General features: G+C 38.5%; 2 protein-coding genes across 3 annotated transcripts; one reads left to right on the top strand and one right to left on the bottom strand.

Annotated features, from left to right (window-relative positions):
* The first annotated feature begins 289 nt into the window (after positions 1–289).
* On the top strand, positions 290–18,946 carry LOC131435014 (uncharacterized). Of its 2 annotated transcripts, none has more exons than XM_058602477.1 (4): positions 290–753; positions 15,012–15,180; positions 15,242–15,385; positions 15,456–18,946. In XM_058602477.1, exons 1-4 carry the CDS (start codon positions 669–671, stop codon positions 15,745–15,747), a joined length of 690 nt encoding a protein of 229 aa, XP_058458460.1. In that variant the 5' UTR covers positions 290–668; the 3' UTR covers positions 15,748–18,946. The 2 variants fall into 2 exon arrangements, with proteins under 2 accessions (XP_058458460.1, XP_058458452.1); XM_058602469.1 differs by having other exon boundaries at positions 15,453–18,946.
* A 4,006-nt stretch (positions 18,947–22,952) lies between these two features.
* LOC131435009 (alpha-2-macroglobulin receptor-associated protein-like) lies at positions 22,953–24,553 on the bottom strand. Its single transcript, XM_058602454.1, has 2 exons — positions 24,185–24,553; positions 22,953–24,116 (listed from the first exon to the last, which is right to left on the bottom strand). The coding sequence occupies exons 1-2, from the start codon at positions 24,386–24,388 to the stop codon at positions 23,178–23,180; spliced, it is 1,143 nt and encodes a 380-aa protein (XP_058458437.1). The 5' UTR covers positions 24,389–24,553; the 3' UTR covers positions 22,953–23,177.
* Positions 24,554–27,123: the final 2,570 nt, after the last annotated feature.

The following is a 27,123-nucleotide window of genomic DNA, read 5'->3' as shown; positions in this document are numbered from 1 at the left end:
AATTTGTTAAAATTTATCTTCAGATGCATCAACACAAACAGCAACCGCGTGTCACGACCAGCAGCCACCGGTTCCTGTATCCAAGAAACCGACGCTGGCGGAGGCAGACAAAAGCCAGGCACATGTGTGTAGGTTAGGCCCCCGTTTTAGGTTTGAAACCGAAACCACCGGCGCGCTTCGTTCCCGATTCCCGAAGCGTTGCAAGCATAGCATGCCATGCCATGCCGCCACGGAGGTACGTGTCTATAAAAAGCTCTGCCAGTGCGCACCGGTTGGACAGTGACAGTTGTAGTGTTGAGCAGTTCACAGAAAAACCGGAGACAGGTTGCAATTCCAACGTCGAACGTAGGATCGACCATTTGTTGCATCATATTGGTGATAAAACTCTCCGCAGCAGAACTGATGAATCAAGTGAACGATAACTGAAAGGGCAGTAATTCAATACACGATTCAATTTAGGTTTATTTAGTTGGTTTAGTGCTGCTGACCGGTAGTGCACAAAAACAAGCTTTTTTCCTGTGTTTTGAAAATTGACGTTGCTAATCTAATTGAATGAAAAATGACCGAACAGCTGAACTAGACCGTGTGCAAGTGATTGTAAAATTTGTTTGAATTCGCTTATAAATTGGTGAAGTGAATCTAGCTGACAGGGAGCGAAAAAACGGAAAATGACTGTTGGCACTATTCGCTACCGAGCAAAATCTGCTCTGATGGTGGCCTTTGCCGTTTGTTTCTGCTTAGAATATGTTAAAGGTAATTCAAAAATGGTATCAACAGGTTAGCCCATATTTCAGAAATAGTGTTCGGAGTTGAAAACAAGGGCAGATTAGACATAAGTCGTTGACCTTAGTTTTGTGATTTAAATTTTTGAATTCCCTAATTATTTCACTACAATGATACCAAGTAGAAATTGTATCAGGAGGGAAAAAATCCGTTACCATTGTCATGAGTAACAAATCAATTATTATACTACTGACTACCCTACACTTTTAATGAAACTTGCTGTACATGAAGACTTTGTCACAAAAAACACTTTACATTCTTTGTTTTTTTCTAGAATGATCTAGACTGTCTTTTGAAAAGGGCCAAACTTTTTTTAACCAATTTTTGATGTGAAACACATCTTTATTTTCTATACAGGGGTGCAAATTAGAAATTCAATGGTATAGACAAGTAGAAATGTGGTCAGTTTTTGAACACTCACAGCTAAGTCAGTTTAGTTTCAATCAGTAATATTATTTGTGATGTGATTTGAATGTTCATTAGGGTGGGACAAAAAATTGATATCAGCTCCACCAAACTTTTCGTGTTCCTTTTGGATCCCATAAGCATCATGCAAAATTTTAGCTCGATCGGAGAAACTATATTTTCGCCCCCACGGTTTAAAGTTTGTATGGGATTTAGTATGGAGAAATTCAATTTTAACAAAAAAATCGGCTGGAGATCAACCTATGAACTCTAAAAATCAGCGCATATTATATTTTCGTAGGAAATTTATCGAGGAAGAAAACTTTAGAAGACAGCAATCATATCATATGCGCTGAGTTTTAGAGTTCATAGGTTGATCTCCAGCCGATTTTTTTGTTAAAAGTGAATTTCTCCATACTAAATCCCATACAAACTACCGTGGGCGCGAAAATATAGTTTCTCCTATCGGGCTAAAATTTTGCATGGTGCTTTAGGGACCTAAAAGGAAAACGAAAAGTTTGGTGAAGCGAGAAATTAAACATTTTCATCTTTTTCCCATACAACCTTGTCCCACCCTAATGTTCATAGCCATGTATTTTTAATGGTATATCATTGAAATGTTGATTAATAGGTACTGTAGACATAAGAACTGATGGAATTAATAATACAATTGAAGCCGAAAGATGCATGAACAATCAATAACAAAATAAAAGAAGAAACGGATCATAATTCAATCTAGGAAGGCATGAAAATTTGAAAATTTTCAACCATTCAATTGATTCAATCTAGGAAGGCATAAAAATTTGAAAATTTCTAACCATTCAATTGATTTAATCTAGGTAGGCATGGCAATTTTGAAATTTTCTGAACAACGGTTTTGCGAGTCAGTTTCTTAGTTAAAGTTGAAAGAAGTGGTGGTGAAACGAAAAATTATACATTAGCTAGAGAGCATTTAAAATGATTATAAAACTATTTAAACTGAAAATTAAAAAAAAATGTGATAGAATTGATTTTGGCTTGATTCATAAATTCTAAACTTTATGTTATTTATAATTTCAATAATAATGTTATAGGATAGGAGCAATACATGTAAACATCAGAGCAAAACATGACTCGGAATGATATAACTGCATTAGATGCGGTGTGATCTATAATATTTTTTATACACTGTGAATTGTTTTCTTTAGAATCGAACTAGTGGTCATTGTTTCTGGATATATAATTAACTATTGAAAAAAAAATCATTCAAGTATATACAGAGACAGAGTAGAGGTAGAGGTATATGTAGACATAAGAACTGATGGAATTAATAATACAATTAAAGCCGAATGATGCATGAACAATCAATAACAAAATAAAAGAAGAAACGGATCATAACTCAATTTAGGAAGGCATGAAAATTTGAAAATTTCTAAACATTCAATTGATTTAATCTAGGTAGGCATGGCAATTTTCAAATTTTCTGAACAACGGTTTTGCGAGTCAGTTTCTTAGTTAAAGTTGAAAGAAGTGGTGGTGTTTTTGCAATTTGGAATTGTAATAAAAAAAATGGCGGATTCCGACAGGTACCAGTGTCCTATTTTGTCTACTAAAAATCTCCGGCATACTGGATTTCCCTGCCATAGTCGACGGTTTTGAAGGAGTAAGCGATATATCAATGGGAAAGCATCGCTCTGATAGGGCAACCGATGCAATAGCGAAGCTGTTGGAAGCACGCGAATCTATAAATATAAGCGAAATTATAGCTAACGTTTCAGTCCTACGTGTAGCATGCTAGAGGTAGGTTGTTGCTAGGCAGCAAGACAAAACGTGCCATAAAACGATTTAAAGCTTCAATTGGTATGCTCTGATCTTTTGTTATGCGAGTACGGATGAAATTCCATGTTATGTTGGTTTCGCTCGAGAAATTTGCAACTACCTCAGGGTAAATTTTAAGTGCTTAAGATTAATTTCTAATTTATATAAGATGAACTCGATTAATAATGAGAAAAAATTTATCGCTTCAACCGGAATCGTAGAATGGCAGAGAAATTTAACGCTATAATAATAGCTACTTGCGTACAAAACTTGAACACAAGCTTGTCGAAGAGAAGCTTAAGTATCGAAATCCGTATCGCAAGTATGTACAAAGATGTAATTGCATACATATGGGATATTGATGTAATTTCGTCTGCTATAAAACAAATACAAATCAAGACAAACAATGTTCGGTGTTGGTTCCTAATCAAGATCAATCTAAGCAGACTCTCGTGCAATTGCGGACGATTGATTGGACTGTTTAATTGTGGCTAATCCTTGTATTAAAAAAAAATATTTTTCGAGATAACGCTAAATCTCGACGTTTCATGCAATTTGAAGATTTTCGAATATCTTCGAAAAGATATTTTTACGGGCAGGCATTTTCCGATCGAATGGTACATAACACTGTGGGTTCTCGAGGCTTCGTTCGAAAATCGGTTTTCCAGCAATTCTAATACCTTTGTATAGAGAAAGGCAACAGTGGAATGAAATAGAATTTATTTTCTTGAAAAGCGATTCTAAAAATACCGAGTTTGTCCATGGAGTGGAAGCAGAGGGTCACCAGAAGAGACCCCAATGGTTCTCGATGGGTCGCAGCTTGAGGACGTTGGGCGGGTTCGCCGACTTGGGTACCAGATCGATATTCAGTCACTCCATCTCCTCCAACGATCGCTTCAAGTAGTGGGCCGACGCCAGATCCGGCAAGAACACCGCGTCTTTGCCATTATGGTATTTCTTGAGGAACGACGCAACTTGCTGCAGGCATTTCGTACTATAATTTCCCCGTTCACGGCCAGTCCGGAGCGAAAGAAGAGCGGTTTTGACATCCTCTTCTCGCTGATTGCCAGCCACAGCAGCATCTTTTTGGAGAACTTGGTGTGTGAAATGAACTTCACCTCGGAGTTCACTTCCTTCAGGGGAAAGTAAAATACGAAGAGCCCTGCCTGTGGTTGCCATCCAGCGTCAGATTTGACTCGTCGTTTATCACCACCGGGAAAATCGAGTTGACAATCAGCTGCAGTTCCGAAACCAGTGGACGTGACTTCCGCTTCCTGGCATGTATATTCATGTTCGCCAGGTTGCACCGACCTGCTGGTCAAGCACACGCAGCGAAGGAGCCACGTTTCCCTCGGTCTTTCTCTTCAGCTTCTTTTGGAGCTTCTTGCCGCTCAGAATCGTCGTCCGTCCGGAACCGGACTTTCTTGCGATGCTCTAATTCTTGTCTACTAACAGTGCCAAGATGTAGTTTCCGACGTCCACAAAGTGCCGCACGATGTCCGTTTTTGGCGGGTCAGGATCGTTTCGCCGAAATCCGTTTTGCCAAAAGCCATTTCGCCGAAAGGGTAATTTCACCGATTTCTTCAATTGTCTTAATATCGTAATTAGAATTGATTCAAGATAATAACAAATGAACGATGATAGTGTTTACGTCGCACTTCTGAAATCTAAAAAAATTTTTAGATTGGCTCATAGTCCTCAGAACGGAAATCCCAATAAAACTTATTGACTTTATTAGCTACTAGGCTTCAAAGCGTTTCCTTCGGTGTATCTGTCAGATGTTGATGGCAATGATTGCGATATTTTCCTTTAGCCGAGTGCAAATGAGAAGATATCTAATGTGGCTTTGCCGTGGCTGTACCGCATAATGTCCAGCAGGTATGAAAATAACTAAATATTTTGTATAAACAGCCAGTATTTTTAGTGTACTAATTAATAATGTGATATATTTGAAATGGCCCTTTCGGTGTAACGACTTTCGGTGAAATGACTCGCTCCCGTTTTTGTCGCGGCGGTGTGCCGTTCTTTGAACACGCACACTTCAGAAAGGAATTGCTTCACTGTTTTTTTTGCCAACACAGTTAGAGTTCTTCGACTGATAGCGATGTCAAATTTTGTCTGCTGACTCATGGGTTACTATGATTGATGCTGCATGGGTAACTTCGTCAGTGCGGGTGAAGGTAAACCCATGAAAATTGGGCAAGTTTTGCCCGTTTTTTAATGCAAACATTATGTTGTCTAGAAATGCGGTTTGTGGTGGAGAAGGTCAATTGCTTACGGTTTTAGCGGTTTGGTTCAAAAAGATAACATTTTCAAAAAAAAAAATCACGCCCCTTTATCTACAAACCATGAAAATCTCTAAAACCAGATGCAATTGATGTTTCAATTTTACACTGCTTCTTGATGGGAAAAAATACCGTTCAAACGAAGCAATGGATTGAAAATTGTTATGAAGACCATCAGAAACAACAAAAAAAAGTTGATTGCCGACTTCAAACGTGGTCCAAGAGACACCGATGATGCAGAACGCAGTTGACATACAAATGTGACGGTAACACCACAAAACATTAATACCGTTTTCGTTTTAGAACCTACACGCGGGCGACTCTGACTCCGAGTAAAACGAACACGTGTTACGCGCCCGAAACAACAACTCATATAAAAAAGAAAAAATAAACAAACTCGCATGGATGCGTGGTGCAACCCGAGAAAATATTCAGAGCGAAACTACGCGATTCGAGCGACCCCAGGTTGCATAAAACAAACTCATCAAAAGCTGTTTTGGCGACTCTGGATCAGCTCTCGGGCTGCTCTGATCAATAAACGAAAACGGTATAAGATATCAAAAGAACGTGTTGGCTTTATATTGCATGAGCATTTGCCTTTGACTTTTTTCTGTTCAAAGTGCTTGCCGCGATTGCTGTTAACTGTTGACCAAAAACGAGAAAGTGTTGATGATTCTGAGCAGTGTTTAAAAGTAGCAAACCGGAATTATGGCGTCGATATGTTGTAATGGATGAAACATGGATTTATCACTTCACTCCGGAATCAAAACGATCGTCATCTGAGTGAACGGAAACTGGTGAACCTCGTCCAAAGTTCGTTTTAAAGCGCCCGAAAGCACAACAATCGGCTAGGAAGGTTATTGCCTCGGTATTCTGAGATGTGCGTGGTGTAATATTTATCGACTATCTTAAGAAAGGAAATGTCATAAACAGTGAATATTACATAGAGCGTTATTGGAGCGTTTGAAGGCTGAAATCGCAAAGAAACAACCGCATATGCCAATGAAAAAAATGTTCTGTGTCACAAGTCAATCGAAACAATGGCAAATTTACGTGAATTGAACTTTGAATTACCCCCACATTCATCGCTGTTCGCAGAACTGAAAAAAATGCTCGCTGGTAAGAAATTTCACCTGAATGAAGGTTCTCGGTTCTCGCTGAAACTGAGGCTTATTTTGAGGCAAAAGATAAATCGTTCTATAAAAGTGCTATTGAAATGTTAGAGCGGCGCTGGAATTTGGCGTTTCTATTGATTAAGATAACGTTGATGAATAAAGTTAATTTTGAACCAAAAAAAATCGTGTTCTCTTTGTTAGGCCCGGGACTTTTCATCCAATATGTTAAGTTCGGAATTCGTATCCAGAATTCTGATTCAGAAATTCTACTTTAGAATTTTGGTTCAGAACTCGAGATATGAAAATTAGTTCAGGATTCTGCAACAAAATTTTAGATCTGAACTTCGAACCGGAATATTGGAACTAGCGTTTTAACCAGAACTAAATTTTTGAATTCAGTTCAGAAAGTAAATTTTTGAATTCAGTTTCAGAATTTACTCCTTGAATTCAGTTTCAGAATTTTATTTGTAGAGCTCATTTCCGGAACTCTGGCTCAGAACTCGAAATCTGCATTCGTTTTCGAACTGAACCGTTCATTTAAGACATTCTTCAAGTTCCATACCGTCTTCAGCTGGCATTGAAATCCCGAGACACCGGCTGACGTGAAATCAAAGCTTTTCAACAAACTTTTGTTTCACTTCCTCAGTTTGTTTCTCATTTCTGAACACCATTAGGATACGAAGGATACGAAGCAAATTTGGGTGAGTCAACAAGTGTTGTAAAAATCACTTTTCGAAACACATCTCTTACCGGGTGATATTTTTCTACTGGCTCTGTTTACAAACCCGTCACCTAGCGATGCTCATTTTTTTTCTTTTATTCGTAATTTTTAATACACACATCGAGTGTCATTTGAAACTATACACAGTAAACAATTAGGACATTTGGCTCTATTTATGAAAATGTAATTCGTTAAATGACTGAATTTTACAACGAAGACGTAAATCTGTGTCAAACTTACCGCGCCTTTCACGTAAAATTGAATGTCATTGGTAATTTTTTGATGCTCGGTCTTAGAAGCGGTAAATTCACACGATTTTTTCTAAGCGTGTAGTCTCGAAAAGGCCACGATTGTTTCCACCGATGTTCCACCGATTGTGGCTGATGAAACAAAAACTGATGTGATGCACTCTGAAAACACACACAAAAAAAAAGAAAATATTTGTTCGTTTTTCACCACATCATCGTCTTTGCTGCTCTGCTACTCTGTTCTGTTCTGTCTCGGTTCTAAATGGAAATATGGCTGAATAGGAAAGGCAACCACGCGCGTTCCGGAATGTCGTCCGCGTTGGTACATACCGGGGTCGATTTTCCGGGGTTTAGCACGTTGTCATTGTGGCAAACCGGGGTAGAAAAGCGAACCCAAAGTCGAAGTGGTGGCGAGTCAACAGAAGAAAGAGAAGAAGGGGAAAAAACAAAGTTCCTTGTGCATTAGATTTATGAAGAAGACCGCCCGGAGGCGTCTATCACTTTCGGGATCTGGTGATACCACCGTTGTCACACACATAGCTCGGTCGGACGAAAGGAAAACCGGGAGACCGAGTATTCTCGCGGAATCTTTTTTTGTTATTTTGAGGTTATTTTCCATTCTCGCGCGGATGACAAAATGTCACAATGCTTCTTTTGTTTATGCTTACTTGAAAGGATACGACAGTTGACGTCATGCGATATTCGATCTTTTGGGTACACTTTCGGTAGCACAGGTCCCGAACCGGAAAATGGCATAGGTCACGTGGTCTCGTAACTTCTGCGCTCCAGCACTTTAAGTACTAATTCATGACCATTCATTTTCTTCCAGTCAGTCCCTAATCGAAACAGCATAAGTGAAGACAATTTTTGCAATTACCTTCCAATCATACAGGCGTGACATTGCGCACCAACCCCGTTTCACCCTGACAAAACCCAATTGCCGTGTGTTGTTCCGCATATCTAACTGTGACTGCTCCGGGAAGTACATTTGCCTGTTGGTTGTAAGACCCAGTTGATTCACAGTCAGTGATAAGAGGCGCGGGAAATTATCATCTGTTTGGCCTGGTTGGGTGGCCAGGCGACTGCCTCTTTCTCTCTCTCCTAAATGGGGGATTGCGGTTTTTCCATCTGCAAACATCACTTGCAACAGGTCGCCGTGGGCTTTGAGGTGAAACCGACTTCGGCGCCCGGCCGTTTTTCTTCTGTGTTTGTTTTCTGGTACGTATCCGACATTAGGGGGAAAGCTAATGTGTTTCTCTCTGCCACTGCTCGGTATTTGTTTGGAACAGGCGATTGTGAGATATGCGTAGTGTATGAAGAGTTCGCTTCCGTAAAAGATCGATCGTAGTCAATGTCGGGTTAACTGTGATCGTTATAGCTAATTAGCGTAGTTAGATATCGCCACTTATCACAGACTTTATCTAAATATTGTCTATCGTCAAGTTCCGATCCGATTCCGAGCATGAAACGATCAAAATCAAATAGTAGTTATAGTTAATCAGTCATTCAGTCTCAATCTGTCACGTGCATCGATGAAAATCATTTTCCTTTGTGGTATCAATGTCCGGGGACTTTTAGAACTCGGAAGCTTAACGATTGTACATCAGGCATGAAAACGACATCTTAGCAAAAAAACATGTTAAAATGTTGCTCACGTATCGTGAAAAACCGAACTACTCGCACGAGTCCGAGTTAACGAAATTCAGTTTACTTTCGTGTTTGGGGACTTTCAGAACTCGGAAGCTTAAAGATTGTACATCAGGCGTGTAAACGACAACTGAGCAAAAACAAAAGGAACATTTTCAAATTTTGCTCTCGCATTGGAAAAATGCGAACTACTCGCACACCGAATTAACGAAATTCAGTATACATTCATGTTTGAGAGTGGTATAGAGAAAAAATCCATCCCTTCGTCTAGATTATTAACAGCTACCTGAACAACTATTATATGGGACCATCTGGCAGGTCCCTACAGCCCACTAGTGGGCATTAGCTCATTTTTAGTGGGTAGTAAACATAAAATTGACAACAGATCGCAAATTGGGGGCTTCGCCAGTTAAAAAAAATTTCCTGAGATCCTGAGGCCCTGAGTAAATGTGGAAAACTTGTCAAATACAATCCAGGACCAAGCCAATCTATTAGTTGTAAGAATGATGTGATCAGTAAATCATTGAAATCTTGTGAGATTTGTGAGTCAGAAAATGAAAGTGAGAAGATGAATACTTAAGTGGTGTTACGGCCAAAAATTGGTCAAATAAGAATGACTGTAAATAGTTTAAATGTTCCATTAGAAATTCATATATAAATTGAATTCATACAAAATACAGAAATGAAATTCAGGTCCAGGTTCAGAATCCTAATGGTCAGAATGGTTTTCAGAATTCGAGTCCAAAATCTTGTTCAGAATTTTAAGGTCAGATCCAGAATTCAGATTCATGTTCGAATCCTGCTTCCCGGTTCAGAATTTAGATAGATTCAGATCTAAAATTTCTGTCAGGAATTCAGACCCACAATCTAGGCCTAGGATCAGAACTTGTCTCCAAAACACACGAAAACTTATGTATTCCTGTCAGAAGTTCAGGTCTACAACCCAGGTCCGAAACGCAGACCTAGAATTCGGATCCGGATTCTCGCTCAAGAAGCCAGGTCCATGCTCTAAAACTAGGTTCAGAATTCAGGTGAAGAGTCGAGGTTCAGGATCTAGTTTTAGGTTCAAACACTCTGTCGGGAGCTGATCCGGGGTCAGAATTCTGGCCCAGAACCAAAGTCCAAGTCTAGGTTAAAAATTAAATTCCAGAACCAAGTGGCATAATTCAGGTTCAGGTAAAAATCTCTGTCAAGAGTTTTGGTCCAGAATCAGAGTTGAAGTCCCAATTTTAAGTTCAGAATTCAGATTCAGCACTCGGATCACAAATTCATGTTCAGAGGTTAGGTCAAGTTACTCAATTCAGAACCAGGTTCTGAGTTTCAATTATAGTACGGAATCCTGGTTTGGAATTCAGATCTTGGCTTAGAATCCATGTACAGAATCCAGATTCAGATTCAGAATCCAAATTTTGCTGCAGTATCTCTGTCAAATTTTTCGAGTAAGAATCATGTTTGGAATCCTGAATCCAGCTCCAGATTTAGACCCAAAATCTTCATCGAGAGTTCAAGCCAAGGAATCAGGTTCAGGTTTAGAATCCAAGCTCAGTATCCAAGTGCAGATTTCTGCCACAGGCTCAGAATCTCTGTCAGAATTCTGGTTTAAATACCATGTCCAGATTCAGTATTCAGATCCAGAAACTTATCGGATATACAACTCCAGGTTTCTGGTTCAGAATCTAGGTCTAGGTTTAGAATCTCTGTCAATAATTTAGATTCAGGCTTTAAAGTGAGAGATCCTAGGGTACTCAGATTCAAAACCCAATCCAGGTTCACAGTTCAAGTGCAAAATAGGATCAAAGTTTAGTTTCGGAAACTCTGTCAGAAGTTGGCGCAGAATCCAGGTCCAGAATCTAGGTTAAGGTCTCTGTTAGGAGTTCAGATTCAAAGTTTTTCTAACAATTATAGAACCAAATACTAACAAATGTAAAAAACACAGTCATGTACCTCTTTATCACCAAAACTTCATTTTTGTCTTAATTTCCCCTGGGAAAAGTCGACGCTAATAAACTGTTTGGCCTCAAATAATTCTCCATTACTTAACAAAAAGACGGTCTGAAATTATGAAAATGATGGAATCCAAAAACTGGCGTCATAAGCTTTCAGATACAGTTTAAAATCCGTCCGCAACCTTCTCCAATCCAAGAAGATCGTTCTGCCATCTGAACTACTGTGGATGTTATGATACACAACGCAGAAGACTTCCGGCTAGAAAAGAACTTGGTATTTGATCTGACTGTGCACGGTCGGTTGAGTTCACATTTTAGTCGATTCCCTCTGTGATCCAATTTCGCACTCAAACACTTCATTCCTCTACCAGTCGATCTCACTTCACTTTATGCCTCCGGTTGAGCAATCATATGTGAGGCTTTGTTGTTGTTTTGCTTACCCAACGTTTGACGGAAGGGTCTTGAATTAACAATTAATTTGTACCCCGTTGGGATTGGGAAGCAATTTTTTTTTGTATCATTCCTATCTATTTTATATTTAAATCTCGAGGTCTACTTGGTGGACAGTAGAACGAATAATATATTTCAAATGGGCATTCGACCACTGGTTTATACGATGCAAAGGGAAGCGATATTTTTTTTGCATGACGTAAATCCTCCCTATACCGATCGAAGCAGAATTGCTACTAAATGTGTAATTCGAAAAGTAAACAACGACCGAAACCGTCGACCGTGCGAGAGAAATCAAACGGATGACATCATGATGGTACGCTGTGATTGGCTCGTAAAAACATCGGCTCGGTATAGTGAAGGAGAGGCATTTATAATGCCAGCACCTTGTTTTTCACTGTATTAATTATGAACAATTTTGTGTTAACTAAGCAGCATTCGTGGGAAGTTTTAGTTTTCTGTTTTATTTGTGGATGTTTATGATGATAATGCCTCAACTGATAAATCATGTCGGGAACGGTTTCGACGTTTCAAGAATAAAGATGTCAGCGTTGAAGATAGGTCCGTATCAGGCGCGTATCCGTAATATTTTTTTTATTTTCGGAGGAGGTTTCAGAACAAGGTGATTATTTTCCATACGCATGGAAATGTGCACATAATTACTTGAAAATGGAATTGACTTTAAAAATGAAATTGACAATCACATTCGCAGTTGGCAGAATTTCCTCAGATTTGAATGAAACTTTCTGGACATGTAGACTTTGTCCTAAAATGTCAATAGTTGAAAACTGACAAAAGCTACATAAAAGTATACTAGTGATTTTCACAAAAGCTGTTAAATTTTTCCATAAAAATACTGCAAAAGGAAAGAAAAATAACCTACCTTGGGACATAGTTTCGTTAAACTCGAAAGGATTGTTTTTTTGTAAATTGGCTTTAAATTTTGAAAACCGATTTTTTCCAGTGTAGTATTCGAATAGACGAATTTCGCGCATAATAGTATTCGGAGTTAGCAGCATATAGACTTTACCACAAAAAGCCACTTTGTTTACCTTAATTTTCCAAAATTGATCTAGATTATCTTTTGAAAAGGACTAGACATTTTTACCAATTTTTTGAAAATAATTGAATAGAAAAATTACAAATTCTACAGAAATTGTTGTGCTTTGGACGTTCACAAAACAAGTCTTATTTACGAATGAAAATACTGGTAATCGAATTTAACACTGAAAAAATCGACCTGGAAATTTTTAAGTCAAATTTCAAAAAAAAAACTTTTTCTTATTCAGCACTGATAATCTCTGCAAAATCGGCCAACTAGCAATAGGGTATTCGGTAAAATTATCTCACAAATGCAGGATTCATTGGAATACTGGATGATTATGATTTTCAGTTTAGTTTAGTTTTTAATAAAAAGACACTTGATAAAAAATTCAGTTTGGACAAGAAATATTTGTTGTTAAAAATGTTTAGCTCTTTTCAAAAGACAGTCTGAATCAAAAATGACTTTTTGGGACAACAAATCGAGTTAAAATAGTTATAGAGAAAAGTTTTCAAAACATAATTATAAGTTCCGGGAGGGGTTTGAACCCCTAAAAAACCCCTTGTATACGCGCCTGGTCTGATAATAATACCTTCTGGTATTCTTACAAGCATTGACTGGAGCAAAATTCTTGACACTTTTTCAAGCATTTGAAGGCGTATTTCAGCAATGACACCGTTGAATATTGGTTTCCAAAGCATAAATCCACATAAACCGATGACTTCACGTATTGCCACAAAAAAAATAATCGAGTGGCGTCAAATCACACGAACGGGAATGTCACTTCACCGGTCTATTTCTCGAAATAATGTTGTCATTTAAATGTTCTTTCAATAAGTCGATTGTTTCGGCCGCAGTATGACAAGTGGCACCATGTTGAAATCAAATTTCGTTCTCATCCATATCTTGAAGATTTTGGAACAAAAATTTAACAACAATTTTCAAAAGAAATAAGGACCGATGATTCCAACAGCCCATAGACTCCACCAAAAAGTGCACTTATCATTCTTGTCCAAAAGAGTGAATGTAGACCGAAATTTTTTTTTAATTACGTTCTGTATGATTGTCTCAGGTGGACAATTCTGTGCACTATAAAATTCGCGAAGTGCTCTATAAACAATTTCAATTGAACATTGGTTTTGAAAACTAATTTCCGCGATTTGGAAGTGTTTTTTCCTGCAGTCAACCTAGTTATGATGATTTGCCAAACAATACTGAGTAGCAGCGCTGCCAACTATACCGATTTTTGGAATCGATACAGGAATACAGATATGCTCTCTCAAAATACCGATATTTCAATTTTCATACAGATAAATACCGATTTTCAGTTTTTGTGTTGGATTCCATAGGGGGGTAAACCAGGTCGAGCGACCTTTTTTTTTTTTTGGTAGCGCAAAATCAGTTTCCGCACTAAATCGATGTTTGATTTTTCGAGAAAAATATTGTACAGATAGATTTTTCCGCCAAACACAGATTTTTGAAAAAAAAAAAACAGTTGACAGCACTGCTGAGTAGAGACGTCACTTTACACTGTCAAAACAACTTTCAGACAATAGAGTAGTCCCTATTAAAAACTAAACCTCCTGAAAAACACCCTTTACGTAAACAAACATTGTCATAGTTACGACGTATGTAGCGATTCGACGCTTGTTGTTTTGTTGTTAATAATCATACGGCAACTGACGGTGAACCGAAGGGTCGTATTTGAATGGTACATGAAAAATCATAGACCATTCCATCTTGATTTGGCATTCGCTAAAAATGGAGGCTTGTTTGAATATTTTTTTCTGTTCTCTACGATTAGAATTTGAAGATTAAAACAAAAGCATAATCGGCTTAAACATATTTGAAAAACTTTTCATCGTTACTTATCGGTTTAGGTGCGACTGTATTTAGTTAGTTTTCTGCCATTTGTATATAGTAACCATAATTGCGTAGTTAAACTGGAAATGGAAATGAAATTTAACTCAGTTCTGCTATCAGCGATACCATTCTGCTGTTTACTCGTTTGGAGTACTTCGATCAACACTTTACTGATAATCCTATTAAATTGTGTTGGTGATTGTTCCACACACAACACAAACCGAAGGCAGATAACGACTTCTCCGATAAATTGTACATTAAATCTCGATCATTTTATGAGTGTTTAAAGATAAATTAATTGTTCCAATATGAGTCGAAGACAAAAAGTAAAGAAAATGATAATGGTTATGTGTCAAACGCAAATCACAGTAGGCTTCGAAGGAACAGATAATTTTTGACAGTCATAGAAAAAGCAGTGAATTGCACGCTTGTTGTCTGTGTCTGCAAAGAAAAGTTTTCATATTACATTTTTTGTGGATTTTGACCACGTGTGCAAAAAAAAATCAAAACCGTAATCGAGCCATCAAAATGTTTGACAACCAAAGTGAAACCTGCGGGAAGATCTACAATAAAATTTAATTTGGGAATTGCGGTTATTCCCAAACCGCACCACACGAAAATAGTACGCACCAGTCACAACGGAAGTAATCAACTTTTTTCTCTGTCTCTGTCTCTCTCTCAATCGGTGTTCTTCCGCCATACCCTCCAGGCGGTTGCCTTAGCTACGGTCACTCCTGCTGGGGAGGACATGGCAAACGGTCCGGTCCACCTGGACGTGCAGTTGCAGTCCGAACCATTCCGGCCCCGCCAGTTTCATCGCCCGATTTACTGTGGCCCAACATCGAGCAAAGTGACCAAATAGCAGCAGGGAATAATGGGTGAGAAAACGTTTCGGTATTTTTGTTTTGTTTAAACTTCTAAACACCTGATTCATCGTAGGGGTGCCTTCGAGATACCAGCCGGCTCCGTTTACTACCAACCGAGGATTAGAGCGTTCCGATTTCGGCCGGAAGATGTAATGAACCTACCTGAAGTCGATGTGGCAGATGCATCTTCATTGGCCTCGGACGAAAATTATGCGGAGTGAGTAAATATTGAAAAAAAATTGATTAAACGATACTCTAATTCATGATTTCATTGTTTTTCTCAGCAGATCTACAAAATCGACCATTGAAGACACCGGAAGGGTCGTTGAATCGGAGTTTCAAAAAAGCCCCAACAACCGAGAGGACCATTTACGGTCGGAGCTACAGCGCCGCAAAGTGATGACCGCTCTGCTGGCGACCGCAACTGGAACCGAACCGGGCGATTTGGATGAGAACAGCTACGAACGACTTTTTCTGAACCCCGGTGTCGGTGCCGGGCTGCGGGAACCTAATCATAACAAACTGCTGAAACTGTTGGGACTTAACGCCCAAGTACGGAAGTACGGTCGAAGCTCGTAAAGAGTTCGCGAGCTGGATCAAGATACTGACACATGATTTTTTTTGTTTTACACTTTCGAGTGGGTGGAAAGTTTATAATCGTTATTGCTGTCGTAGATTCAGTAACACATCATATTAACAGTACGTGCCGATGCCAGTGCTGCCCATCGTTAGGCTGGAAGCTGGGCAGGACTCGCTTGCACGCCGAGACATTTCTTCTATTCAGGATTTGGGATGATTCAGCGGATGATCTCATCATACTTCCTAACTTATAACACACGATTATTGCTATTCGAACAAACGTAAGGTTAATGCAATTTGTTGATGAAAAAAATTGAGCGCTTGTATATAGGCTTTTTTTAGTTGATAAGAATCTGAGCCTTCGTCGTCATTTTTTTTATTTGCCTTCGAAATCCCTATCGAAAAGAGGGGGCAAAGACCTATGATTGAAGTTAGGGATATGATGTTGCATATCATACGAACAACTCTAAGCCAGACTCTGGTAATTTTCCTCTATTGGTCCCGTAAGAGTAGTTGAAGATTAATTGAACTCATGTGCTTCTGATGCATCATCTTGAGAAGAAAAAAAATGCTGCGTTGAAACAAGCATCATGACAAGGATTTTAATTAGGATGTACTGCTGTTACCTCACTCATATCATTTTCCAGGGCACAATTTCCGATAATGCAACAGATTGTACATGCTACAGGGGTTATCGGAAGACTACGAATCGATCGAAAATTATCTTCCAATAACCGAACTTCTGTGAAAATTGATTGTCGTGAAAACTAACTGTCAAACAGTTAATAAAATTTTTAGTGTCTTTTTATTAAACAAATGAAATAATTTTGAAGAGTTTATCGAATGGATTGAGGTACAGGTGCTAATCGCCCTTATTTTTTCGCTCGTATTTCATTCGTATTCCCAATAACGCTAGCAAAATCAAAGGTAGCTATGATTCGATCGAACCACATTCGATCGAAAAATCAATACGTCGTTATTCAGAATAAGGGCGAATGTTTTTAAAACATTAGAGCCACTTAAACCGACGACACGACCTGCCACTCGTCTATCAAAACTGTATCGTAAATTTAACTACCCCTCAGTAACTGGAAATGTCAAATCGAAAACGCTAGTGATTTTTTTTAAACTGGCAGCACAAGTTGATATATTTATTGATTTTGAATAACAGTCACCATAACCATGGTTACTGCCTATCGAAGGCAAAATGAATGTAAACAAAATAAATTTCAGATCGGTTATTATATTACGGAACATTTTAATGGATTTACCTGCCTCGAGCGTAATGTAAAAATTGAAGAGTATGAGTTATGTCTTTTATAAAGCCAAGTTCAAAATTCAGGTCTTAGGGACATTGGGATGCATAATTCACTGCTGACTTGAAACCGTTGTGTGATAACAGCTCAGCGCAAACGAACGAGGAAGACATGGAAATGACCGACAACGAGCTGAGCGAGGCTAGTGCTCTGCGGTACCTGCATAACGTACGGTAAAATGATTTCTTTGTGGAATTCCACTAGTAATCCTCGAATAGTGGCCAACAAGGTGAAATACTGTTTCCACTGCAATCAATCGACACAAAACAATTTTGACACCGGCATATTAAACCGAATCCTACTGCCCAGAAAAGCTAGCAGTTGAAGTGTACGGATGAATCGCTGGAAGCAGATCATTGTCCTCGTTCGTTGGTTTCATCCATAGTTTCGATTAAATTCCGAAAATCGAGTTCATTTAAATGCATTTCTGGTTAATTTGGACAAAGTTTAACACTAATAGAACCAGGCACGTACCCAGAGGGGGAGCCGAAGGGGCCCGGGCCCCTCCCGAAATCGAATTAAAGTAATTTCCATTTTGGGATTTTTAACTTTTATTTCCGGAATCAGGAACAGAAATGAATTTTTTGGTTATCAACTAACAAGATGTGCTAATTAGAATATTTTATCAATCAGTTTTAAATAGCCCGCTTCTTTATGCAATCGAATTTATTTTCGAGGCTCAAAAGTCGGGTTTCACAGTGATTACAATCAATGTCAAACTTAAAGGAAATGGTACTGGATGATCAGAAAGTGCCATTATGATTAGTACTGAGCAAACATATCATAGTTTTAGCAACATTCTGCGAATGAAAAAGATGTCCTGCCGCTGGATGTTGCACTTGCATACTCAGGATGAAAAAGATGAACGCGAGCACGCTTGAGAAGCATGTTCGCCTATGCTGATAATGATGGTGTCGGTTGGTTACTGTTGACTTACTCCATTATTATACGCCAGAGAACAGGACATTACCGATTTCGGTAATATAAGTATAAGTGTGAATTATTGGAGCGATTGAAAATCGGTGTGAGCTCTGAGAAATTTATGTGAGTTCCGTTTCGAAGTTTTTGAATGCTACTAAGAAATTTTTTCTTTTGTTACATCATCACTCCCAATTAGGAATTTAAATTTTATACTCATCACCCTGTAAAATTTCAAATATATTCATGCATATATTCCCCTGAAAATCTCAAATATATTAAAAAATTTAAACTCGAAAAAAAGTACGCGAACTCCAAATTTTTTTTAAAGAATGAAGCACGGAATTGGTATAGCGAACAAAAAAAAAGATCGCGGCAATTTAAAAAATCGGTAAATTTTTACAAACGTCTACTAAAAACGTGATTTTCAAAAGTCTACAAAAAAGTCTGCAACTGAAACATGTCTACAGCTTATTTTATAAATCTGCTGATTTACAAACAAATCTGCAGGCATCTCTGATCCAGACACGGAAGTTGACTCGATGAAATTAAATAGGATCACGTGGGATTGTAAGGCACTTCATTTGAATATAAATTTGTTAAAATCAGCTTGACCATATGTTCGACAAATAACCAACAAATTTTGCAAAACTAGAAGAGCTTACTGAATAGTTTCGAAATATTTGTTCCTTCTTATATCGTGGCTTATAAGAACACACCATTGAAATTGAAGGTTTTAATACTCATCACTCAGCTTTCCCAGAACTAGAAGTCGAATTCGAACTATGGGACTAGGACTAGAAGAAATGTAAAAATCGATCCCTTCCCTTTGACACATAGAAATTTTTGCTTAAATCTCTCATTGTCCAATCCGAAATAATGTACTCACATTTCACTTAAAATGCAACATACTTGCACTCACTCTTTAATAAAAAATAAAACAAAAAATACTAAATGCACAAGAATCATCACTTAGACGCATTATTTCTTATTTGTGGGCCCCTCCCGAAACGAAATCCTGGGTACGGGCCTGAATAGAACTATTCCACCGCTTTCAAAACATGTTTATTTGTTTTGGGGTTCCTTGGTAACTTGTCCATAGCAACCTAAACAGTGTTGCTCGAGAAGATTATTTTTATCATTTACAAGGGGTCGCTAGATTTGTGGTAACTGGCGGTGAATCGTTAGCGAACAGCTTTAATGCAGATTTTTCTTCGGAGTGCCTGGTCGTGTCGTCGCTTAAACCTTTCGTTTACTTGTAGGCAGAAAATAATTTTGTATCACTTGTCCACTTGCAGCCAACATAAATAGTTTGAAGGTAATCTCTAGTAGACTCGAAGGATTGGGATTGTTTTGAAAGGCGCTCATAATTCCAGTCAGCCGGGACTTTCTAGTATTCCCTCTAATTTAGCGATACTCGGTCTATTCGGTAAGTTTAAACCAAACTTAAAGAGTTGATTTTCATCGTAAAGTGCAAAAAAATGAAATAAAAATCAGAACAATCTCACCTCCCAGCAGTGCTGTCAACTGTTTTTTCCAAAAATCTGTATTTGGCGGAAAAATCTATCTGTACAATATCTTTCTCGAAAAATCAAACATCAATTGAGTGCGGAAACTGATTTTGCGACCAAAAAAAAAGGTCTGGTTTACCCCTATGGAATCCAACACGAAAACTGAAAATCGGTATTTATCTGTATGATAATTGAAATATCGGTATTTTGAGAGAGCATATCTGTATTCCTGTATCGAGTCCAAAAATCGGTATAAATACCGAGAAATCGGTATAGTTGGCAGCGCTGCCTCCCAGTGAAATTTGTCGACCCGCATAAGTCCGATCATCGGTCCGATTATCGGACCGATTGAGCACGATATGGGGCCGATCGTAGCGCTTCGATCGGTCCGTCATCGGACAATTCTGCACCATTTGCATCAACCGCGTCGACCTGAAAAATCTTTATGTTTACATTATGTATCGCTATAGAAACAGAGCGAGGGAACATCAAACATGGCATTTTCGAGCCGACGTCTCCCCGATAGGATGTAAAATACATTCTTTTGTTTCGATCATAGAGGCTTTGACCTTATGGTCATTCGCCTCTTAGAGCCAGAAAAACTCTGGCCCTATGTTCGGGGTTGAAAATCCAACCCCGATATATCACATCCCCTGAGTATCAGACATCCGCTCTCTGCTTTGGTATTTCTTCACTCTTTTGTTCTACCGATACACTATGTAAGCACAATCACAAAAACTTCACTTATACCGTTTTCTATAAAAACGATTCAAAGTTGATGCCTGCTGCGATCTTTGTTAATGTGTTCAGTTTGGATTACAGCTAATGTCGTTTTCGCTTGATGCCAAACCTAACCCAGTTTCCACCCTAACTGCTGTCAAACCGTTTGTTTGAAGCTAGTTTCGAAACTAGTTTTAATGTTGTGTAACTAATGTCGTTTTCGCTTGAGAACACTGAAACTGACCCAGGGTAGTTTCATCAAACAAACACTTTTCACGAAACTGTGTTGTTTTCGCGCTTAGCAACGGCGGTTTGAGCAAACCTGATATAACAACCAGGTTCGAAACTGACTCGATTTTCAGTTCAACAACGTTAAAACTAGGTTCGAAACTAGCTTCAAACAAACGGTTTGACAGCAGTTAGGGTGGAAACTGGGTTAGGTTTGGTATCAAGCGAAAACGACATAAAAATCGAGTCAGTTTCGAACCTGGTTGCTATATCAGGTTTGCTCAAACCCCCGTTGCTAAGTGCGAAACCAACACAGTTTTGTGAAAAGTGTTTGTTTGATGAAACTACCCTGGTTCCACAATTGCATGGATGCATATCTCAAAGATGATGATTTATTTTCATCACGAAATTCCTAACCTTACTGGAACCAACAGTACTGTTTATTAGATTTCACTGACGTTATCTCTGATTATAGCTCAACAGCTTTCTCCGCAGCAAACCGAACAAAAAGCGTCTTCCGTTATCTCATATATCCGGCTAATTATCGTAGGTGACCAGCGATTTACATGGGAGCAGAAAATCAAAACTAGAAGCCGTACACACTAAGATTTAAATCCATTACTAGAATCTGAATAGTCGCCGAGTACAGTGAAATCATGGATGCCACGTCTTTCTTATGCTGTGCTGCAAATATTTTTGTTGCAGACTTTTGAAAATCGAGTTTGTCGCAAACTTTCGTTAAAATGTACAGACTTTTACCTTAATCTGCTCACCAACCCTTGTGTGTTTTGTGTCATACTTTATAGAGAAATGAAGCCCACAGACATTTTTTCGGATTCACAGACTATTGCAAGCTTGTTTGAAGATATTTGAAATTTTTACCAGGAATCTCTGCGTTCGAGAAGAGTAAATTGAAAATTGTTGTTGTTTTTTTGAAATCCGAAAATCCATTCAAATCCAGAATTCTAACTAAAAGAAAACAAATATCGAATCATTTGTTAGATCTATTTGGTTTACAGTTTACGGCAGTTGTTTGACAATTCAGCAAAATTGTTTTTACCAAACGTTCAGCTGTTGAAAATTCGGTAAGAATTACCGAATTCTTCGAAATTTTCAAAGTTTGTAAAAAACCTACGCCATTCAGGATACCGGAGAAGAAATACTTCCATCTCTCTTTTTCTATTGATAAAATCGCTCTGTACAGTCACGTGGTTTTTCGTACACGCAGTACGTAGCTGTAGTATTATTTCTCATAAAAGGTTATTTTTTGCTGGTATCTTTTTGGCAACACTGTTTTTGACACGTGAATCGTGTCTTGTGTCATTGTCAAACTTGCTTAGTTTGGTCATTCATTTAATCATAAATCGTCTATAATTTAATCATGAATGGACGCTGGCAAAGTTGGAGGAAGATCCACTTTTTTATCGAAAAATTGTGTTCAGCGACGAAGCTCATTTCAGGTTATAAACAAGCAAAATCACCGCACCTGGGGTGAAGACCAATCACAAAGATTGTAAGAGCTACCAATGCATCCTAAAAAGTCACATTTGCATGATATCAAACATCAAACATTAAATTATATTGATCGTTCTATCGATTCCGAGTTCCGGAAATTATTTTGCTGAGATTCAGTGAAAAAAAATAAGTGTTTATATTTAAAATTTCATGACATTTCGATTAGTCAGGAAAAAGGGACAGCATTTCAAATAAAGCTACTCTTCAAAATAATGGATTTAGAAATATTTCGCTTGTGAATATATCAGTGTTACTTGATGAAAGAAAAAAAAATACCATACAAGCTCAGCAATGGGTTTAAAAAGTGTTGTCCGTTACTCGACTCCATCGGAAAAAACCATTTGTTATTGGTCTGCAAAATTTACATCAGCAAATTAATTTTATTTAAACGTTCATTAAAATTGCGTGAGGTAGCGGAGGCCGTGAAGAAACCGCGTTTGCTCACATTTGATCAAAACAACAACGTTTTGACGCTTCGGAGCAGTGTTTGTCCATGTTTACAAAATCAAAAAACAGTCTTTGGCATCGATATGTGACAATGGATGAAACATGGATCCACCATTTCACTCTGGAAACAAAACGATCATCATCTGAGAGGACTGCAGCCGATGAACGAAGTCCGAAGTATTCAAAGGCACAACAGTCAGTTGGAGAGGTTATGGCTTCAATATTATCGGATGCACATGGTATAAAAACAATCAAGGAATGCCAAAGGAAGAAAAACATTGTTTCTCAAAGACAATGTGCCGATTCACAAGTCAATGACAACAAGGGTTAAATTGAGCGAACTATACTTCGAATTGATTCCTCATCCACCGTACAGTCCAGATCTGGCACACAGTAGTCACTGGGTTACCAGGACGGCTTCAGCATGGCAACTGCAAAACAAACAACTTCACTAATCGAAAGAACTAGACACAAGAAACGGCAGTAGATAAGAGCTTGTGAACCCTTATTTTTTATACCATGTGATGATAAATTATCCTAACCAGACAGATTTTAGAGAAAATATATTTATTTCATTTTGGTACGTACAATATTAAATGCTTTTGATTTGGAAGTTGCGCTTCTTTTCAGATAATGTTAGTAAACTAAACACGACAATTACAGTAAATCTTTGATCGATACAATTCGAGAACAGTTTCCGTCTCACATTTGGATGAAACTACTTGACCCCAAGCTGTTCAACATATCAAAAAATCCATTCCTTTCTTCCAGTCTTCTAAAGTTCCGAATGTTTAAAAATACGCTTCTCGACCTCCTCCTGAATTTTCTCCACCTTTCGCGTTTGCTTTTTGATATTTTCCTCCATCATTTTGTGCGTATCGGCCTTATCGCCATGGTGCGCGTTTTTGTGCTTCTCCATGCTGAGCGCGTGTTCCGCGTGCATATGGCGCAGCTTGAGCAGTCGACTTTCATAGTGCAACAGTTCCACCTTCAGGGACGCTAGTTCATCCGCTGTAAAGTTCGTTGAAACGGCGATCCTCCAAAGACCCTGCACTTTCGGTTCGATGAAATCCTGACTGTTCGGGCCCTTCGAAGCTATCCGGTCCAGTCGATCGAAATTATCTCTGATTTCACGATGCTTATCTCGCAGTTGGTTGGACTTGTGCAAATACGCATTCTGTTTGTTTCCACCCGTCTGCTGTGCTCTGATATCGTTACTGTCCTCCTCTGCCGTTCCAATCTCATTGAACCGGTCCTGTTCATCTTCATTTACGGCATTCTCGTGAACATTGGCTCCTTTACCGTCGTCATCACCTAACTGTTCCAGCAGATTGTAGTACACATCAATCTTTTCCTGATGGTGCTCAAACTCTTCCTTGAGCGCATCTAACTCCTCCTTCGTGAAACCGGAAGCTTCTGCCTTCTCCCATAGCTTGTTCAGTTTCTTATCTTTGAACAAACTCTTGTTTTTATAGTTGTCCACCTTGCCGGAGTAAGCCTTGTAGTGTTTGTACTTTTCCGGGTCCTGAGTATCATCGAAGTGCTCCAGCAAACCGTAGGTACTCATAATACCGATCAATTTTTTTCGCAACTCGGCTTCCTTAAGCCCCTCCTTGTCCTTGTGCTGCGAGTTTAACTGCTTCCAAGCGATTTCTTCCTTATCGTGGATTTTCAGTTCCGTGTAGAGAGACTTCAGTTTCGGTTCGGTAAGACGCTGGAACACAAAAAAAAACGGATTTAGCATTTTGTGTCGTGTTCGAATGGACTCAAAATTATACTCACATGCTGAGCCTTGGACCACACCAGATTCAGTTTAGCCATTCGAAAGGGACGCTGAATGTTTCGAAAGTCTGGCTCGTAGATTTCCGAGTCCGGCAGTGCGTTTGCTTTCTTCGAATACTTGTCGGACGCTTTCGTCGCTCCGACTCCGGCCAGCGTCAGATGGACGAACAAAAGTGTCGCCAAAAGCAGCCTTAAATGCAGCATTATTGTACAAATGGTAATATCACAAATCACAGTTTAATAGATGCTTGGGTTTGGGACACAGAACAAACTATTTCCAAAGATGGCTACAGCCATGTAAACGACGAACAATAAAAGAATGACAGCTAACCAGCTGATTGTCCATTCCAATTGGATAGTTACATTTCTGCAAAGACATCATATTAACAAGATATCCAGCTCTCACATTTCCCGAACAAATCATTGGCAACAACATTTTTTGCGAGCATGGCGCCCCCAGGCGAGTTCGCATCGAATCTCGTACACAGAAGTAGGGGAGAGAAATGTCAAATTCGTGCGCGCCAAAAAAGCAGCACTGCGCACCCATACAATTGACATGATTTGTTGAATGTGACACCACAGACTAACAGACAGGACACTCAAATTAGATTCTTCAATTATTTTAACGGTCATTACGAATATTCCTTTATTTGGGACAGTACTCACATGTGTCATGATGGCACCACGTAACCCTATCAAAAACATCCTGTCTGTCATCTAGACTGTGTTTATTTTTTTCATTTACCAACAGAGTTGCCATTCATACAGAATTACCTGTAATGTATTGATTTGTATACGTCCACGCGAATTTCATGCAGGATACAGATTTAAAACATATTGCCAAAACTATATACATAATTGTGCCTACTTCTCATCTTCCAACGCAATACAAAATCGAACCCGTTTTGTTACAATATTTACTTGCTTCTGGTCTGCCGCCACTTAATTTCGGGTGAAAACTACCAAAACAATAAAAAATAGTCTAGATGAACAACGTTGAGTCAAATAAATGGTTACCTTCAAACATCGCGAAAAAGTTAAATATATTATCAACGTAATCCAATAATTTATTGTGACGATTCATTTTCAAATATTTTGATGAAATCAGGCATCCCTGCAAGCAGCTGATCGGTGTTGACAAACGAGGGGAAACCAACTGGTAAAAAAACTTTTACATAACACAAGGGGTGTACAGATAGTAAATAGTTCGCGCAGTACAATATAGGTGGAGCTAGTGCATCACGAAAAATTATTTTATATAAGAATTTACTCATACTGTCATGTCTGTTAGTCTGTGGTGACACCGTGCGATGGCGTTGCTGAACTGAAGATTGATTTCACTCCAAGCTGACAGGGTCTGATTTCTGGTATTGATATTCTCGTTAGTGCTACGCGCGCCACTTGATGGTGGTGTTCGTAGTGGGAAGCTTTCAGCTACGTTTCAAATGTTGTAACGAATTGAAACTATATTTGCCTTTTGGCGCAAAACAACACGTGAATCGTTCAGGAACAGAATTCTAAAACAAGTTTTTTTATCTAACTTATTTTTAAAATAAATTTTACTTTCGAACTGCAAAGCATTGGTCTTACATTTCGTTCTAGGGCATTTGTGCTCGTTTTCGCATTTGTATCAACAAGGCAGCTGTTTGTGGAAAAATTGCTCTGAAACTAAACTCGTTCAGATCAATCAATGGTGAATTGCCTTGGTAGAGGTAGAAAGCGCAAAATAAATTCGAAAACGGATTCCAAGATTCAAGATGAATCCGATGATAATCATATTCCGGTCGAGCTGTGACGACCTTCTCGTAAAGCAAGAGTCGAAATAGCTTAGTTGCCAGGAGACAGTTCATCAGGTAGATTGTTAGTTTTTGAAACAGTTCGGACGATTTCTCGATCAATGTTTTCGAACAGTTTTGCGAGCAAGTTTTCCAGCAGTGTTTCGAGCAGTTATACGAGATGTCTTTTTGAGTAGGTTGCATACACTATTACAATATTTGGTGTTGAATTTTAATAAAATTCGGAATCGGGAATTCTCCAGGCAGTTTTTGAAGCAGTTCAGCGGTTTTAAAGCAATCTATCTAACAGATAATCGGGCTGCTTATTGGAAGCAACTTTCCGAGCAGCTTTTTGGAGTAGTTCCTAAAGCAATTTTTGAAGTGGTTTTTTCGAGACGTTTCAAGTATTTTTTCGAATATTATATTCATGCAATTTTTCGAGCAGTTTTTTCAAACCGTTTTGCGAGCAGTTTTTAGAATAGTTAGTAGAGTTTTTGTTTCGAGCATTTTTTCGTGATCGTTTTGAGTAGGGTCGTTACGTGGAAGTGGGCATGGTAAATAATGTAATAAGTGCTGATGAATTTTATTAAAATTCTACTTCGGATTCTGAAGTTTATCGAGCAGTTTTCAAAAAGTTCCTCGAACATTTAATCTGGTAGTTTTTTTCTGAATTTTCAAAGCATTGCATCAATCAATGTTTCGAGTAGTTTTTCAAATTGTTATTTCGAGATTTTTTTCGAGTAGTTTCGAGTATAATTTGGAGTCTTTTCAAGCTGCTCTATTTATATGAATAGTGGTGTTTAAGGTAGTATAAGTGTTATTGAATTCTTTGAAAATTCGACTTCGGATTCCGAAGTTTATTGGGCAGTTTTAAAGCATTTTATCGAGCACATCATTGGAGTCAGTTAGTTAGTCAAGTAGTTTTTTCGAGAAGGGTTTTGTACCATCTTATTGAGAAACTTTTTAGGCAGTTTTTTAATTGAAGGTAAGTGGGTAATATAATGACTGCTATTAAATTAAATTATTTATTTGGTTTCTGTAGTTTATCGAGCAGTTTTAAAAAGTTTTATCGAACCAATGTCTCTAGCAGTTATCGAGTAGTTTTTTCAAGAATCTCATCGAGTAGTTTTTCGAGCTACTTTTTTCAAATGAAAGATTTGTATG

Source organism: Malaya genurostris, chromosome 1 (assembly GCF_030247185.1).
Source record: "Malaya genurostris strain Urasoe2022 chromosome 1, Malgen_1.1, whole genome shotgun sequence".
NCBI classification, from domain to species: domain Eukaryota; kingdom Metazoa; phylum Arthropoda; class Insecta; order Diptera; family Culicidae; genus Malaya; species Malaya genurostris.
This window is presented reverse-complemented; position numbering and strand designations above follow the sequence as displayed.